The 18,172-nt window shown below is 33.2% G+C and overlaps 1 protein-coding gene across 1 annotated transcript in view; it reads left to right on the forward strand.

The window, feature by feature from the left end:
- The window catches only part of LOC146526861 (alpha-1,3-mannosyl-glycoprotein 4-beta-N-acetylglucosaminyltransferase A-like), a 37,806-nt gene that overhangs the window by 11,430 nt on the left and 8,204 nt on the right, over window positions 1–18,172 (forward strand). The window contains 4 exon segments of the mRNA XM_085205785.1: window positions 7,590–7,726; window positions 16,284–16,396; window positions 16,549–16,660; window positions 17,664–17,872. Coding sequence (XP_085061911.1) covers window positions 7,590–7,726; window positions 16,284–16,396; window positions 16,549–16,660; window positions 17,664–17,872 — 571 coding nt within the window.

Here is an 18,172-nt window from a genome sequence, read left to right on the forward strand (position 1 = left end):
ACTCACCCCTAATGCACTTTTCTCCTTTCGATTGACATATTTTAGTAGTAATTACCAATTTGCATGATGGTTCTTAAGTGGACGAAGGAAGAAGACGAGAAAAAGACCAAGTGGCGTGGAGTACATATGGACTTCAAGATTACGATAGGATATCAATAAAAAAAGCTTACAATATCCTTAAAACGTTACATTATAATAATAACTAATAATAATATGACGAAATATTTGGCATATATTCGAGAATTGCTGCGGGAGATGTGGCTGACTGGCCTTGTACCAACAAAACATGTGACGTTTCAACACGAGTGTTCATCGAACTAAAGCATCCGCCTTCCCCTATAGGCTTTATTAGCAACTTGATGATAAAGCAACATTTTTAGCTAGCAATTTTAATTTGTTTACTGAGGCCGTCATGGCCCAGCGGCTTAACGGTGAGACTGTAACGAGACGGTTGCGGGTTTGATCCCCACTCGACGAAATTAAATATTTATTTAAAATGTATATTTCCATTTCTTCGCTTTTCATTGCTTAAGATGACACTTAAGACTTAGCATTATTATAAAATTATAGATTATTCTTTCTTTATAGATATTATTCGTTTATAAACTAGATTAACAAGAACTAGACTAACTAGACTAGACTAAACTAGACTATATTAACAAGAAAAAGTGCGACGTTCAGTTCCGCCACTCAACACACAATATAACGAGTTCAATAGAAAATGGGGAACGGAGTGACTTAACACTAAGTTCCTTGCTTGCCGTGCTATATAGCTCGAAAGCTGGAATGTCATTGAGCTTAAAGTGCTTGAATTCTCGCATGCGCGGGAAAGGCTTTATAAAGCTCAACCTGGACGGTATGTACAGTTCGTTCGCGTCGGTCCTTCCAAGCGCCAGTACCCGTCGGCACAGCGCTGAAAACTCGCTAAGTTCCTTTGTCGGTTATAGTTTTAGTTTGATGCCGCTTCATATACGTTACCATGGTATAGGGTATGTAAATACTTTAAACATTATTTATTTTTCTTTATTTTATGTTATATTTAATTGTACTTTTATATGTTTTTCGGTTTATTTTATTTTAGTAACTTTTAATATATAATTATTTATATTTTTGAATATAATAGGTGGTGATACATATATTTAAAATGTTCGCAGCTTCGTATATTAATTATTTAAGTGAATAGAAAGTACTAATGTTTTGTAATAAAAATGTGCCTCCATTTCTAAGAATAATTAATAATAATAAGTAATTTAAATATGTTTTTTTTTTAATTTTAACGCAATATGTTAAGCATCAGTCAATGCATGTAACTAATTAATTTTTTAAGAGATATACTCGTACAGTAAATAGTTACGACTAGAATTTATTTAATTCGGCTATTGTTAATATTAATGAAAGTAGAAATAAATAAAATAAAATAATTTAATGTCTTTAGAAATATTATATTGCACTTCTGGGACAAGTGCCGTATGTTGTTTAGAATACCGGCACATCTTCGTGAACAATATAATTAACAGTATTGTTGCTCCTATCGGCTCAATCCGCACTTGTATAAATATTTCCTGACTATACTTAATTAAAGAAGTTCAAATATGCACAAAATACTTAGCTTTTATTATAATAATTATTTATATGTATGTAATATAAAAAATATTTTGGAAGTCTTTGTTTACGTTTACCGTTATCAAAAGTCACAATTAGATGTAGGTATACTTTTTTTTATGAATTCTACAAAAAAAATTAAATATATCTAGCCGATATATCAAGTTAAAAATTAAAATACAAAACCATATATAATCTAAAAAAAAATTTTACAAAGAAAAAATTTTTTTTTTATTTAAATTTTAGTCAACAATATATAGTAATCTATTTCTCCTGTACCAATATATAAATATGCAGGATACTACTTTTTAACAAGTGTTATTCTACACTAGGAAGACAAAAATATTTTTTAGAAAACGTATAAAAAAATGCACGTAACAGTATTCGAATCCACGCCTTTTGGAAAGCCTCTAATAAATAGGACACTTTCAAAAAGCTCGGGTTCGACTCCCGCTGCGTTTAAATTGCTGTACGCTTCATAAAAAAATCTATATGTGAAAAATATTCAATAGTATTTGATTCGACTGTTGTTGTATATGATAATTTTGACAATATCCCCGTGAATTCAAGCCATCATATAAAATGGAATATTAAATTCTAAAAACGACAAAGCCGAATAAGTTGTTCGTTCGTGGATAACGAACGCTCTTTGAAACAAATCGCTCACCGATAGACCTGTTTTCAACAAGTTTCAGCTTGTAATTTAACTTTCTCTACAAAAAATACAAAAATATATATTTTCATTCTATTTGGATTCCCCTAAAAACACATTTGAAGTACTGTATTTTAATTAAATAAATTCGTTAATTCTTATAAATTGTACTGACCCATCCTGACGCTAACAAAATGATAAAATAATTTTAGGAATCTAACAATAGGACGACCTCATTCTCCATCTCATTGTTAAATATCAAAGAAAATAAATAATGAAACCTTGTAACGTGACTAAGTTGTTAATATTTACATTTACGCTACCGATTTTCGAACATAAGCTTCTTAAAATAATATTATACGTACGTATATACTGAAAGTAAATCATTTTATGGTTCAAAATAATTTTAAATTTATCTTTGAAATAAAATTTCAAATATATATGAAGTATTTAAATAATAAATAAATAATCCTTTCAAAGTTGTGATATCTATATATATGTATATAGTATTGGACTTATCTATGATAAGTAAGAGAAACGAGAGAGAGATGAGATCCCATTACCAGATTGATTATTAACATGGTCATCATGGGACCATATTTGAGGACCCTTTTCAAACCAAAAAAAAAATTATCCAAATCGGTTCAGGAGTCTTCGAATAATCGCTGAACATAAATAAAAAAAAAGATTCCGACAAATTAAGAACCTCCTTTTCTTTAAGTCGGTTAAAAATTAAATTGATTGATAAGTTTTTTTTTTTAATTAAATTAAAAACGTAATAAATAAGTAATATAATTTTATTAGTATTAATAAATTTCCAATGTTAATTAACAATCTAAGGCTTTGCGTAGGTACGTAGGACAATGAAAGGCGGCGGAAATTGATACTGTATTATCGGTAAATCATTTCCGGTTATCTCCTTGCACTACGTTGTTAGCTATAGAGTGATATTGTTTAGACGAGCTTATAGATTATACAAGTGGAGGGGAAGGTTGTATATGACAGGTATAAAGTGTACCGAGGCCAAGTAATATATAGGGAAGATATATCAGAAAAACTGCCGAGCCCTGGTGAACCCCCACTGTAATCGGGAAGGGTCTAGTGTCGCCAACAGCAGTCCTAACCATAGAAGCGGAATCGTGGTACACGTCTCTGATAATCTCAATATAGGCCTCAGGGATCCCTTTGGATCGCAATGCCCACCAGATACACTGACGAGGCACACATTCAAGGCCTTCTGCAGATCTAAAAATCTTTTTCCCTGTATGCCTCCATCAAAGTTCTGAGGGCGAAAATGGCGTCCATGATGCCCGATCCTGGCTGAAATCCATATTGAGACTCAGAGAAAGTACACTCTCGGCGGAGCCTGAGGTCGATCATGCGCTCGATTTAATTAGTTACATGCATTAATTAGTTACATGCGCTCGAAGAGCTTCATGATATGACTCATAAGCTTAATGCCCCTATAACTACCACAATCTTGAACACTGCCCCTTTCTTTGTAAATAGGGGTAATGAAGCTAAGCCGCCACTGATGCGGCATCTTACCAGTGTTCAAGATATGGTTAAAAAGGTCAGTAAGCGTGAGCACACCAAGAGAGCCCAACGATTTCCACGCTTCGATCGGAATGTCGTCATGAAAATGAAGAACGGAAAAGCGGTGGGACTCCACCGCTTTTCCGTTCTTCATGCGTCGAAGGCAATTACGTGTAGCGCAGTGGCACAAGTGTGTGACTGTAAACACAACGGTTGTGTGTTCGATTTCCACATGGGGAAATAAACTGTTATTTATTAATATTTTCATTTCTTCACTCTAGTAACAAGGCAAAGTGCGGCGATTAGTTCCGCCACTCAACACACAATGCCTCGATAATACAGCGGAAAGTGGGAAATGAATAACCTCCTATGCAAGATACAGCGTGAAGCTGGAAGAGAGATGTGATAATTTACTATTTATTTATCGCCAAAAAAAACATGAAATTTAAGTTACGTAACCAAACGTCGTATTATGCTAACGCACCTTTCCTCTCGAATGACCCCTAGATATATTTGTCTTATCTAAGATGTATATGTATATAAAAAGCTTTATCATTATCGTCATCCTGTTCTCACGCTCACCTGGACCAGGCTTTTCGCACCCAACCACGTCGTTTTCTAGCGACCACCAATAAAAAGTTTAGGATATCTTTCTTCTTCTTTATTTCTATCCATACGATTTTTTTTCTTTTTTCAATGTATAACGCAATTTTTCAGTACTTATAATAAGAAATGTACTACATTTAAATAAACGTCTTATATATTAGGAAGATCTTCTATCTTCTAACTTAATAAATATAAATTGAATAGAAACCAATAAAAAGCTCACCGCCTCTAGTTATTATATTCAAATATAAAAAAAAATGCTTAATCGAAACATATTTCACTTGGAAACATGAACTATTGGAAATTTCTTTGTAACTTAAAGCGATCGTTGCAAATTAATTCGTAATTTCTCTTTGATATTCTATAAAAATTATATAAATGCTGAGTACTTCAACCGAATGGCTTCTAAGACCGTAATTTATTGAATTAATATTATGATAACTTTTGTACTGTAATATTATAGTGAAACGTCAAAAATAAAAAATAAGAATGTATTTAGTCGAATTTACTTTTTACTGTACAACACTGGTATTTCAATGTAATTCAATTTTATAAAATAATTTTCACATAAAATTACACCACACTCAGAGCAGGGTACGCAGGGCGCATACAGCAGAGTAGGCAGAGGGAACCTAGTGTTGAGACACGTTCTCTACTTTTTCCCTACTTTGCGCCAAATCCTGGAGGCTTTGCGTGTTGAGTGGCAAAACTCGACGCCACGCTTTGCCTTGACACCAGAGCGAAGAAATGGAAATATAAATGTAAATAAATATTTCACTTCCTCGAGTGGGGATCGAACCCACAACCGTTATAATTATGTTATAATAATAATTATAAAGTCGATAGAAAATATTTTTTGAAGCGAACGAAATAATCTTTTTAAAGTTTAAGGTGAATTTCAAAAAGATTGAAAAGCAAATTACTTAATTTCAAAATTTTTTCATTAATTTAAAACACGACCTTTACGTCCACTTCTCTTCTAATATGAAGTTTAAATTTATAATTTAATAATTATATAATCGAACTTCACTTTATATATAACGATAGAGGGTATGTCAATCAATTATGCTTTTATATTACAAGTGATAGACCTTTTTGTTCTTCACCTTTAACTCTTATGACTTTGCTATTGTACATTATATGCAATGTTTAAGGACTTTACAATTAAAAACGTTAATTAACATTTAAATAACATTAAATCTATAATTGGTAACTGTAATGCCAGTTAAACTCTAATATTATAATCATATTTTAATGATATAGCCAGTCGTGGCGCAGAAGCGCAAGCGTGTGTTTATAAATCAGACAGATTGTGGGTTCGATTCCCACTGGAGGTAATGAAATAATTGGACCGTTTATTTTGAGAGTGGTGTAAGTCCATTTTCTTTTGTTTCGAGAAAATTAAAGGTTAGTATGTCGATGATTATGCAATTTCGTTTACCGACCGATTTTAAGTTGTTCAAAACATGGGTTTTTTTTGAGAAATTAAACACGGACTAGTTATATATAAAAAAAAATACATTAAATTAAGCATGAATTACGTGATAGCTCATTTTTCTCAAAAATGGACTTACACCACTTTCAAAATAAACGGTCTAATTAATATTTTCATTTGCTGAATTCCTCGTTGTGGTGACGAGGTAAAACGCGACGTTAGGTTCTGCCACTCAACACGCAATGCCTCCGAAGTTGGGAAAGGATGTGTCTCAATGGGAATGGAGTGTCTTAACACTAGTTTTAAATAACTTAAAATTTAATGTACGATGCAATTTTATTTTCATTATTATTATTTACAATAACACAAAAGAAAATGGCATATAATGGTTGTCATATTTAGTAACTAATGTGGCGAGAGACTGAAAACATGAAAGTGATACCCTGTAAAATGTCAAGATCAATCAGTCAGATGTCAGTTCTTTGTTGTTTTGTAAAGTTAAGAGGAGCATTATTTTCTTATAGAAAAGTCAATCTTGTTATCATGTTACAATAATGTACGCTTCAATAAATAGTTATTAAAGGAAAACCTAAAGGAAAACCCCCTTATTGTTTAGAATTTGTACTGCACTGTTTTAATATAATATATATTTAAGTAAAACTGTCCTATGTCCTTTCTTATACCTCTAAGAATATGTGTGGAAAGTTAATGATAATTAGTTGAGTAGTTTTGGCGCGAGAGCGTAACAAACAAACAAACTTACATTCACATTTACAATATTAGTAGGACGTCACGTATAAAAGTAAAATAGAACTTGTAAGAGCTAAGAATCGAACTGAGGACTAATGGACAACACCGACAAACTACCTTTATTTTTTTTTATTTCTAATATGATGGATTTTTTTCGAAGGTAAAGTAAAGCCTTTTATATAGATAGTTTATCGATCTATCTCTATTACTTGTCATATCGAATTTACACTACACGCATTTCAGCTTACGCCTTTTAGCTTTTCCAAATAAGGACAATATCACGTTTTTTCCACGTTATTGTACCTCGAGAGAGAAAGTACAGAAATAAAAATAAATATTATTTGATATTTTTTCTTGAAAATTACTTGGAATCACGTTTAGATGAAATATATTAATAATGTAAACTTTCTTCATTAGATTTGATGGGAGTGAGAGACAATTTTTAAAAGTAACCTCAGCGCACATGTAATTACTATGTAGCTAAATATTTACATTAAAAGCCAAATCTATGATTTTGAGGCAACTGGCTTATATTTGCGTACTTTTTAGAGACATTATAAATATATATTCGGTATTGCACTTTATATGTGTACCCAAGAAGGATTAAAATTATATAAGCACTCTGGATATTTAAATTTTAAAATAAATTTAAATTTTAAACGAAAAATCTTTAATTTCGACTCGGTATTGTTATAAACTTATTCTATTTGAAGTCAGTCGCGGCGCAGGTGCACAAGCGTGTGACTATAAGCTCGATAGATTGTGGGTTCGATTCTCTATCGATGAAATTAAACTTAAATATTTTCATTTCTTCACTCTTGTGTTGAGAGTACATCGCAGCGTTGTTGTTCCACCACTCAACACGCAATGCCTCCAGAATTTGTCGCAAATTAGGGAACGGAAGTGTCTTAATGGGAACGAAATGACTTAGCACTAGGTTTCCAGGTTTCCTCTGCCTAGCCACCTTCTATCAAAGGAATCACAATTAACTATATCAATTATTTTCAGATCCAGAATGTTGGAGGCGGCTATCAGGATCGTTAGAATCTGTCGCTGCCACAGCATACCCAGACGATGTACCGGCTATATTATTGTGGTGCTCCTCAGTGCAGTGGTGGCTCTCACCATGTCCTTGATCACCATCAGTAAGTATTATTTAAATGTTATTTACCTTATATTTTCAATATTTTTTTTATTTCAATTTCATTTACTTTGTGTTGATATCCTTCCTTGACTGTTTATATATAAGAGTGAATAACCTCTAATAAAAATCTTGTACTGAACAGCAAAAATATAGTAACATTCCATAAATCTGTTACTAAAACAAAGTCATTTTTGACTTCATGTCACAAAGGATATTGGTTAGATAACTGAGATAGGTATTTATTTTTCTAAATTTAGAAAATCCGTATACCAAATATTAATAAAGAACCTACCTACACAAAATAAGAAAACAACAACAATTCAACATTTATATTTGGTTAGAAGGAAGTCATTTTAAAGTGAGAAAAGTTTTTATAAGTAACAAGTTGCTTCCTGTTAATGTTAATTCTGAATGAAATTGCTTTTATAATTAAAATGAATGTGAAAGAAAGAATACTTTAGGCTACTACTAGCTAGTAGCTACTTTCAGCTTTTCAATTATCTACGGCAACAAGTGCCCTTGTTCTATTTAATATAAAAAGTAATTTTTAAATGCTAATCTGACTACAAATACGTGTCAATTAGTTGGATATGAATATAATACAAATCCAGAAATACGTAGGTACCCATATCTCAACAACTACTAATCCGATTTTGATAAAATTTGGACGGTTTCATAACTTAGAATATACCTACCTGATTTAATCAAAAAAGATCATCTTGATATGACGATTAGTTCCGATAAATTTGTAAATAACTATGGAAACATGTATGACATTCTATTTTTTAACCTATCGTAGACACAAATAACCTGGGTCCTACTGAGATAATAAAGAAAAATATAGACGTTACAATATAAACACAATATAAAGTTATTAAATTTCAACAACACAAAGTAGAAAACTAAATAAGACAGCAAGTGGATTTAAAATGAAGTTAAACAAGCCGTCACTGTAATTCACGAGTAGATGTTAACAAATAGATGAGGGTGTCTTCTTCCACTGTCGAATATAACAAAGGCTATATATTCATATAGTGGTGCATTGGGATGATGTCATTGTAACACGATGCTCTCGTGGACATGAAATATTTCTATGTTCTCGCTCTAGAAAGACAATGTGCGTCGTTTAGATCCACCAGTAATCCATCCATCCATCCATAAATGATCCAACAGAAAGCGGAGAACAAAGTGTCTTGACATTAGGTTCTCCCTGATTACCCCATTACACCCAGGTTGGAGCTGAAAAAGAAATTTAATATAATTATTTACTGTATAAATACAACATACAAGTACAAACACAAGTAATTAAGTTTTTTACGGACGTCATTACTTGCTTTTTTTTATTAGTTTTATATATCCTGACGTTCTTGTTGTAGTTTTGATTAAAATTCTTTTTAAATGATTTGAAAAATACAAAAAAATAAAAGCTTATAAAGTAGATGGTCTCTAAATGAAGTATCGAAAGAGAAAAATTGCAAATGTTTTTATTGCTCTTTTGAACTACTAAATGTGTAGTTTTAATAAGTTTGTTTTTTTAATTACAAAAAAATGTTTTATTTATGCGTTTTTTAAACGTGTATATAATCCAAAATTACCCCTTGTTAGTAGTTCAAAACAGCAATTAAACAAATATGTAATTTTTCACTTTCGATACTTTACCTAGGTACCGTCGAAATATAATTTTTAAAATAATAGTTGTATATTGGAAATATTACTATGAAATCTGTATTGATATATGTAGGCCACTTCGGTTTTCAGTTTTGCTATAACAAGCAGATCTATAGGGAGATTCACAAAGCTTCTTAACGTGAGCAGCTCGAAGCGGCTTATAATGTCTTAGAAGTTACAGTGTACGTATTTAATATTCCGTCTTTGTCTACCTTGAAATATTAAATAATAAATATGTTTAATGATATAAAATACTATTATATATGAAGCTAGTCGATGGCACAAACGTGACTGTAAACGCGACGGGTTGTAAGTTCGATTCCCACTCGAGGAAATCAAATATTTAATATTTTCATTTCTTCGCTCTGGTGTCGAGGCGAGGCGCGGAGTTGAGCTCAGCTACTCAACACGCAATGCCTACAGAATTCGGCGAAAAATTGACAACGTGTTTTAACTCTAGGTTCCCAGGTTCCCAGAACACCGAAACCTAGTAACCTCAATGTACTTACATTTTTCAATCAGTTGCCGATACCTCAACCGTTTCAAATGAGAGCAATACAAGTGAAAATGTCAAGCGAACTACAACTTATACAATAGCCATTGTTCTGTTTATATTATGTCATAGTGTAGAGTTCTACAGTTATCGATTTTTTTTCTTATTAATATACATTTTCATATTTATATTATAACAGTAATTGTGAATAACATAGAGGCCGTCTTAGCGCAGCAGTTCAAGGGTTTGACTGTAACGACATTTGTGGATTCGATCCCCCACTCGTGGGAATGAATTATTATTTATTTATAATTTGTTCGCTCTGTGGGGAACGGAGTGTCTTAACACTAGACTACCCTGCCAACCCTGCTGTGTGCGGGATACAGCGTGAAGCTGATTTGTTTTTTATTTTTTTAGTTGTGAATTTATCTTTATACATTTAAAATACATTATACCTATATACAAAGGAGAATGATATCAATTGCAACAATATTTTCAATTTTATTGATCAAATAAACAAATTACTGGTATATAATATAACTATATTAATATAATTAAAACAAAGTCATTTTCTATTATAATTACGCTGATTTTAATGGTGTTTTTACTAATCTACAACATTATTCAAGAGCAAGGTTCATTTGAATGTATAAATTACATATACACGCATATTATATTAGAGACAAGTAGTTCCCGAAGGAATTTGACTTAGCTCTAACTAAGCTACATGCCAAATTTTCAGTCGAATATTTTAGTCTTTGCTTTACCTGTTTATATAGGTATATATATATAAATTATAAGAATATATTTGATTATGAAATCTAAAAATAGTTTAGGATTTATGTAATTAACGGATTGTGAAGACAACAGAAGGTGGGTGGAAAGTTACACGCGTATTAACGGTATTATTTTCGCTCGAAATAAATGTTAATCTCTTTTAAATATTACAAAATAATAAAAGGCATTCTTAATTTCATAGAGGCGATCGTGGCCTCGGGCTAGAAGCGTGTAACTGTAAGCCACGACGGTTTTGGGTTCGATTCCCAGTCATCATTATCATCGACAGCCATCGATTGTCCACTGCTGGACATAGGCCTGCTCCAATTCTCGCACACACCACCGCACCACACTCGATCCTCAGCTCTTCGGACCCACCCGCTTCCCGCCCAACTCTATAGGTCATCGGTCCATCTAGTAGGGGTCGTCTCACCGGACGTTTAGTACGATTCCCAGTAAAGGAAATTAATTATTCAATATTTTCATTTCTTCGCTCTGGTAACAAAACAAAGACTGATTCTGAAAAAAAAATCCGTTCTGGTAAACAGAGCGCTGCGTTGACTTCCGATCCTCACACATAATGTCAACTTTTGGCGAAATCTGGGGAACGTATGGGGAATCTTAACCTTGAATTTCACAAGTTCCACAAGCAATCCTAAAACAACGAAGGGGCGTCCCCTTGCCGTCAAGACTCCCCCTTCACCTTTTTAGACACTAATTAGCTTTGTGTTATTAAATAAGCATGAAAATAAAACAAATTTTAATTAAATGCCTAGAAGAACAAAAAGTATTTATATAGTTGTTTATTTAATCGTCATTTTTATAATTGGATTTTGCTTAAGTCAAAATAATAAGTCTGTGTCTGTTTATTTGAAAATATGAAAAAGCTTCTTGTCACCATAGTCTCTTACTGTCATCAAGGTATGTAAACATAAGTTTTTAAAAAAATAAAATCATACATCATAACTTGTTCATTATATATTTTCTCTTTTTAATGGTATTGAAATACGGCTTTTAAAACCAATAGTAAATACACATCAAGAAAACATAATTTTTGCTAATAGTGTACCTGGTACGTAGTTTGGGCATTTGGACAATCTCCTTTGTCACGCTAACAATTTCTACATGAACTTGCAATTAAAAATATTCTGTGATATACTTTGATTGCTTTTTAATATTATTAATCGCTATTAAAAGTATTTAATGTGAAGCCGTCATGGCGCAGTGGCACAATCGTGACTGTAACGCGACGATTGTGAGTTCGATTCAAACTTGGGGGAATGAATTATATTTTATTTAATGTATGAATTATATTTTATTTAAGTGAGTTGAGTTTCGCCACTTACACAACACGTTATGCCTCATCCGGCGGAGAATGGGGAACGTAAACGGGAACTCTAGCTCTCTTCTGCCTACCACGCTATTGGGGAAATACAGCGTGAAGTAGAAATAAAAATAATAAAAAACATTATTAATTCATTGAACCTATTTTGCAATATCTATATTTCAATATAATCGATACAACCTTTTTCAATGAAAACTTTAATTAACTGAAAGTGATTTTTCGACCACACCCAATAAACTAGTGGAAGGACGCACGCCGTCACAGTCGCTTTGTTCAGTCCGTGCTCTCCACAAAGGGTTATTTACTCGCATTTTGTCAAAGGCTCCTACCGAACATATATTGAATTTCATTAAATACATGCATACAGTAGTACGTGCACGTAGATCGGAAATTAAAGGTGAAACGTGAAAACGTGAAAACAGGCAGCCGAGGATTGACATCGTATGTATATTGCGAGCTATCTTTATTTATTTTAAACAACGAATATTTCATTAGTAGATCATTTGAAAGTGTTTAAATTTCATGTGTTCCATATACATTTTTTTTATCATTTTCGCTGTATCCTGCATTAAGCAGGGTAGGCAGATGGAACCTCATCCAACATGGATGAGACACGATGTCTCTGCTGAGAGGTGAAATATTAATAAATAATAATTAATTCCCCGGAGTGGGGATCAAACCTACAACCGTCGCGTTACAGTCTACAGATGAAATAAAAATATATATATTACTGTTAGAAATAATTAGAAATAATGACCATAGAGGTTATATAAGGACGACTCTAATTACTGGCTGGCACTTTTATGGGCTGTCAACGGCGACCAAAAGAAAAGGATCGCTAACGTCACTCTGCCCGATGGATTCTTTAGAACCAGATATTGTTATTAGACTGCTAGATAATTCCCTTTGGTTGTTTAATAATTATTTGAAGCCTTGTTTTAATTCATTACCTTTCCCACTTTATTCAATATTTTCAATAGTTTCTAACATCAGAAGTGGGATAGAAGCCTTAGTTACTAAGCCATCCCATTCCTGATCTTTCCAATATTTTTGGGTAATCGGGTAGAGTTACATAGCAATGTCTTCTGATAGTTGACGTTGCAAAACTGGAGGGAGACGCTGTACGCGAACTCCCTCCCTACTAACTCACTTCAATCACTTCGCGAGATAAAGCCGCGGAGTCTGACTTCGTGTTAGTGCTGGGTGCGGCACAATGTGATCCTGCACCATCGACATCAACCTACACAACGCCAACGCAGAGCTGCCGTTATCCGTGGGACTATAAGCACCAGTCGAGCAATATAGCTGAGCGGTTACTTGAAGTGTGAACTCTTTCACGGTGAGATCAAACCAATATTATGTTTCCGATTTTGCCCCAATATTCATGACGTCCACACGTGGTGTGACGAAATCGATAAAGTTTACATACTTTACCAAATAACTGTAAAGATTAGACATCCTTTTGCTCGTGGTCAGGTTAGGCCGAGACAAAATAAAATAATAGCCGTTGCTAGGTACATGGTATGATATGCATGGCTGGTATTATGGCGAGGAAAATGGACACCAGATACATGTGCTGCTTTCTTTGATTGATAGCTTTCCCATTTAGTATCTATTTCTTCTCGACTATGTATCAAACTATTTGTGTACTCACCATGTTTTTGTTGTACATGGTGCTTATGTAATTTTTAGTTAGTGTGTGTTGCGCAGTGCTGTGTGTACGGTAACTAAAAGTTAGTAAGGAGGCATGTGGTTGCGTCAGTGGGGCCCAGGCTGACTAGAGACCCAGTAAGTCCGGTCTTACTTCTGTAGTGTCAGAGTGACTCACATGGGTGAGAAGAGATCTGATGCCAAAGTCTACAGTTTATATTTGTTTTGCATTTTTTTAGTTACTGTAAACCTCTGTAGGTGTCAGATTGACTCACAAGAGACTGGTGTAAATCCTGATGCATTTAGTATTCGGGTGAGTGGGAAGAGATCCGATGCAAAATCCTACTATTTCTATTTGGTTTCTGAGTTAATATTTAATTTGTAGGTGTCGGATTGACTCGCAAGAGACTGATGTAATTCTAATGCATCTAGTATCCGGTTGCGTGAGAAGAGATCGGAAGTAAAATCCTACCACGCGTATTTGATTTTCATTCTTGTGTCGTTGTTTAATACGAAAGTTCAAAGATACATGTGCAAGGTCAGATTTCAGATATAAACTGACAGTTATACTTAAAACTAATTAACGTTACTTATTAAAATAACTAATTCCATTTCATATTACAGACCATAACGAAACTGATAATGTGAGTTCTACTAGTACTGATGGACCTGATCCTTCTAATGAAATAGAGGACGGCATCGGGACGCTGCCATGTCAGGAGAGGCCGTGTTAGAAATAATTAGAAATAATGACCATAGAGGTTATATAAGGACGACTCTAATTACTGGCTGGCACTTTTATGGGCTGTCAACGGCGACCGAAAGAAAAGGATCGCTAACGTCACTCTGCCCGATGGATTCTTTAGAACCAGATATTGTTATTAGACTGCTAGATAATTCCCTTTGGTTGTTTAATAATTATTTGAAGCCTTGTTTTAATTCATTACCTTTCCCACTTTATTTAATATTTTCAATAGTTTCTAACATTACATATATAAAATTCCAGATAAATCCTAAAAGGTTTTATATAAATATATAAAATTCCAGATGTATTTTGTATTATTCAAGTTAACAACAAGCTAAGCGAAGGATTACCTATTTACCTACCTATCGACAATGTCGTTAGGGTAGCGACCGCGCTGGTACTGTGTAGATATCATTTGTATACTCAAGTGAGCCTTTGCTACTGCTTACTGCATATCAACCAGATTACGTACATTAGGCCAATATTTACAAATATTTAAAAATCTGCAATTCTTTATAGTTAATAAAATTAGCAAAAAAAATCTGAGATCAGAATTATATCAAAAAAAATAATTTCGTAATTGCATTGTACCTTCAAACGAACGTTACGGCGCTTATTGAACTTTCAAATCAACACAAAGAATGTACAGAACCAAGTTAGAGCACTCCACTCTCTGTTACTTGACGAAATTGTAAAACAAAGACATGAGTAATCTCTCATCAATACCCATTACGATATGAGATGTATGATCATCATCGACAGCCATCGATTGTCTACTGTTGGACATAGGTCTTTCCCAGTTCTTGCCACCACACTCGATCTTCAGCTCTTCGGACCCATCCGCTTCCCGCTCGGTCTATCTAGCATTTATTTTTGTCATGCGATGTATGAAAAAAAAGCTGGATTCTTTATAGCTTTCTAGAATCTTACGTCTGCTTTCGTATTGGAGCTTTTAGCTTTAGCTATTAATAGACAGACACCACTTTTTTGTTAATTAAATGACATAATTAATATACGACTCCATTTATTACATTAGAAATAAAATGTCAAAATAGTATTTCTTTGAAAAATATCAATATCCTAAATCCTTTGAAGAATTCAGCAAAGGTGAAGATGACTTTTAAATATTTCTCTACATTTGTAACATAGCTTGATATAGTAGAGAGAAGATGATTTTGTCATATTGCAACGAGTCTAAAGCTGATGAACGCATAGTATTTGTACAAGTTATATGATATGAATCAAAATTACTAAAATGTTTTAATTTTTAGGTAAATGTGGCAAGTAAATCATTAATTTATCATATAAATATAAGATTTGAACAAAGTCATTCACAAATATGTAGAAGATAATTATAATCTAATAGCTATGCGTGATTTACAGCATTTAAATCAAGAAATAGAACAAGCGAGCTTCTTATGTGCGTGGTACCCATTTATATACATAAACATACAGAGTCTGTCGTCAAAGGTAGTGGGTTCGATTCCCGCTCAGGTGAAAAAACATAATAGCATCGGTATCTAACATTAACTTCATGCGATTTGTATAGTGGGTTCGAACCACATTCTGAGGAAATATTCATTTAAATTTAAAATATTTTAACTTCTCCGCTCTGATAAGGCAATATGTATACAGTCATTTCAATTTTTCGATATATTGATGCCAAAAAACCTCTATTAAAGTACTACCTAAATATCAGCCATAAAACTTGCCAATAACACCAATTAATTCATTAAAATCAAAAGTAATTCATTAAAATCATCTAATTTTGCCTTATTTAGTTTTTAGAGATATAGTTTTATTTATATATTTTATCATATATTTTAGTTTTACTTGTCACTTGTAATAACCTAAATATTTAGACTCACATTTGTTTGCAGGCGGATTGACGAGAAACATCCTCACGCGTCAAGACCTCACCAGGGTCGAAGCCAGGATGGACTTCTTGGAGAGTCTCTATTTGGTCCGTCATGAGGAAATTATTGATTTGCAAGTAAGACTTAACTAGTCCGGTAGCGTGAGGATGGAATATTAATTAAAGTTAAATTTGACGGACTAGTTATTTAAAAAACAAATTACTTGCGATTTCAATTATATATGGAATACTCGTATATTTGCAAAATATTAAATATAGATTATTTTCAGGAGAGTACACAAATGACATTCAACGTATCCAAGTTTATCGGACTAATTAGGGTCAATGAAAAAAGCGCCATCTTAAAACCTGAAATAATAGCGAAGTTAAGAAATCTGACCGGTACGCTTTATGTATGAAATAAAAGTGTGACGCGTATTGCAATTCTTAGCCATGCTTATTTTAAGTTTTCTAATTTGGCGTTTATCTTTTTTTAAATGAACGTTGTTATGAACTCTATTTTTTTCTTACTGCACACAACAGGGTAGGCAGAGGGAACCTAGTGTTAAGACACTCGGTTCTTCTATCTCTATTATATATATGATAACGTTCTATCTAACAAATAAACACTGATCTTTAAAAGATCGATTTCTTACAATATTACACAATTCGATTTTAGCATAAAAACTACATCTAAAATTTTCGGCCAAATATTATATATTTTTGAGATAGAAATTTTTAAGTATTAAGGTTTTCGAAACCATATTTTTTTTTAATTAAAAAGATTGATGTAATAATCGTGCCTGTACGAATTACAATTGTTCTGTTGTTAAATATAGAGAGATCTTGCTCAGGCCTAATAGTACTTATTAGGTCTAGGCAAGATACAACAAAAAATTTCATTCAAATCTGTAAAGTAGCTCTATAAAGTAAAAAAAAAGAAGTTTTCTTTGTATTAGCTTTGAAACTCTACTATTATTAATTAAGGTGTAGTCTCAGGTATACTATATCAACAATCATTTACTAACTATTTTATCTAATGTTGTCCTATATAAAATTTCCCTATTCAACACTATTACATGCTGAAGCAATATAAGGCTGACAAGAAATATCTCATTGATAATTAACCCTAGTCTTCATTGCACATAATACATAATATAAGGAAAAATAAAAAATTCTCTGAATTCATATTAGCTGTTTTCTACTGAAATATTACTTGTAAAAGTTTTAATACAAACTACCGTAAGAAAATGCATCTTGCGACTGTAACTCAGCTATGCGAACTACGAGTACAATTCAATGAAGATCGAAGATTCTTTTATTTTGTAGATAGATAAATATAATATGTGTGTAAATTAATATATAAAAAAGACATATAAATAATAAAGTATTAAATTTCGTACAGGCATGCGAGCCGCCTTGGGTATGCGCACGCGCTCGCCACCTGTGATGCGGGCCTCATTCGTTTTAAAAATCATGCCCCATCTGATGAACGACGCGTCAGCCTTACGTCCTGCTTACCACATGCAATCTGACCGGAAGTACAGTGATATTGTTATCGGAATACCAACCGTTAAACGTGATAAGGAGAGTTATCTTATGGTTACTCTTAAGGTAGGTAGTTCTTTTACGTCGCTCGATATACCATTAAATGAAAAACTTGAGGCCAGTCGTGGTACAGGGGCACAATAGTGTAACTGTAAACGCGACCGGTTGTGGGTTCGATTCCCAGAAATATTTAATATTTTAATTTCTTCCGTCTGGTGTCGCGGAAAAGTGCGGCGTTCAGTTCCATCTCAACACGCAATGCCTCCAGAATTTCCTGCGCAAAGTGTTAACACTTAAAGTGAAAATACTCGACGCAACGGCGTTGAATAATGTAAACTGAAGGCACTTTTTAAGCACCTGTTCCTA

This window comes from Heliconius melpomene, chromosome 21 (assembly GCF_056956725.1).
Source record: "Heliconius melpomene rosina isolate 202511_hmr_F chromosome 21, ASM5695672v1, whole genome shotgun sequence".
NCBI classification, from domain to species: Eukaryota; Metazoa; Arthropoda; class Insecta; order Lepidoptera; family Nymphalidae; genus Heliconius; species Heliconius melpomene.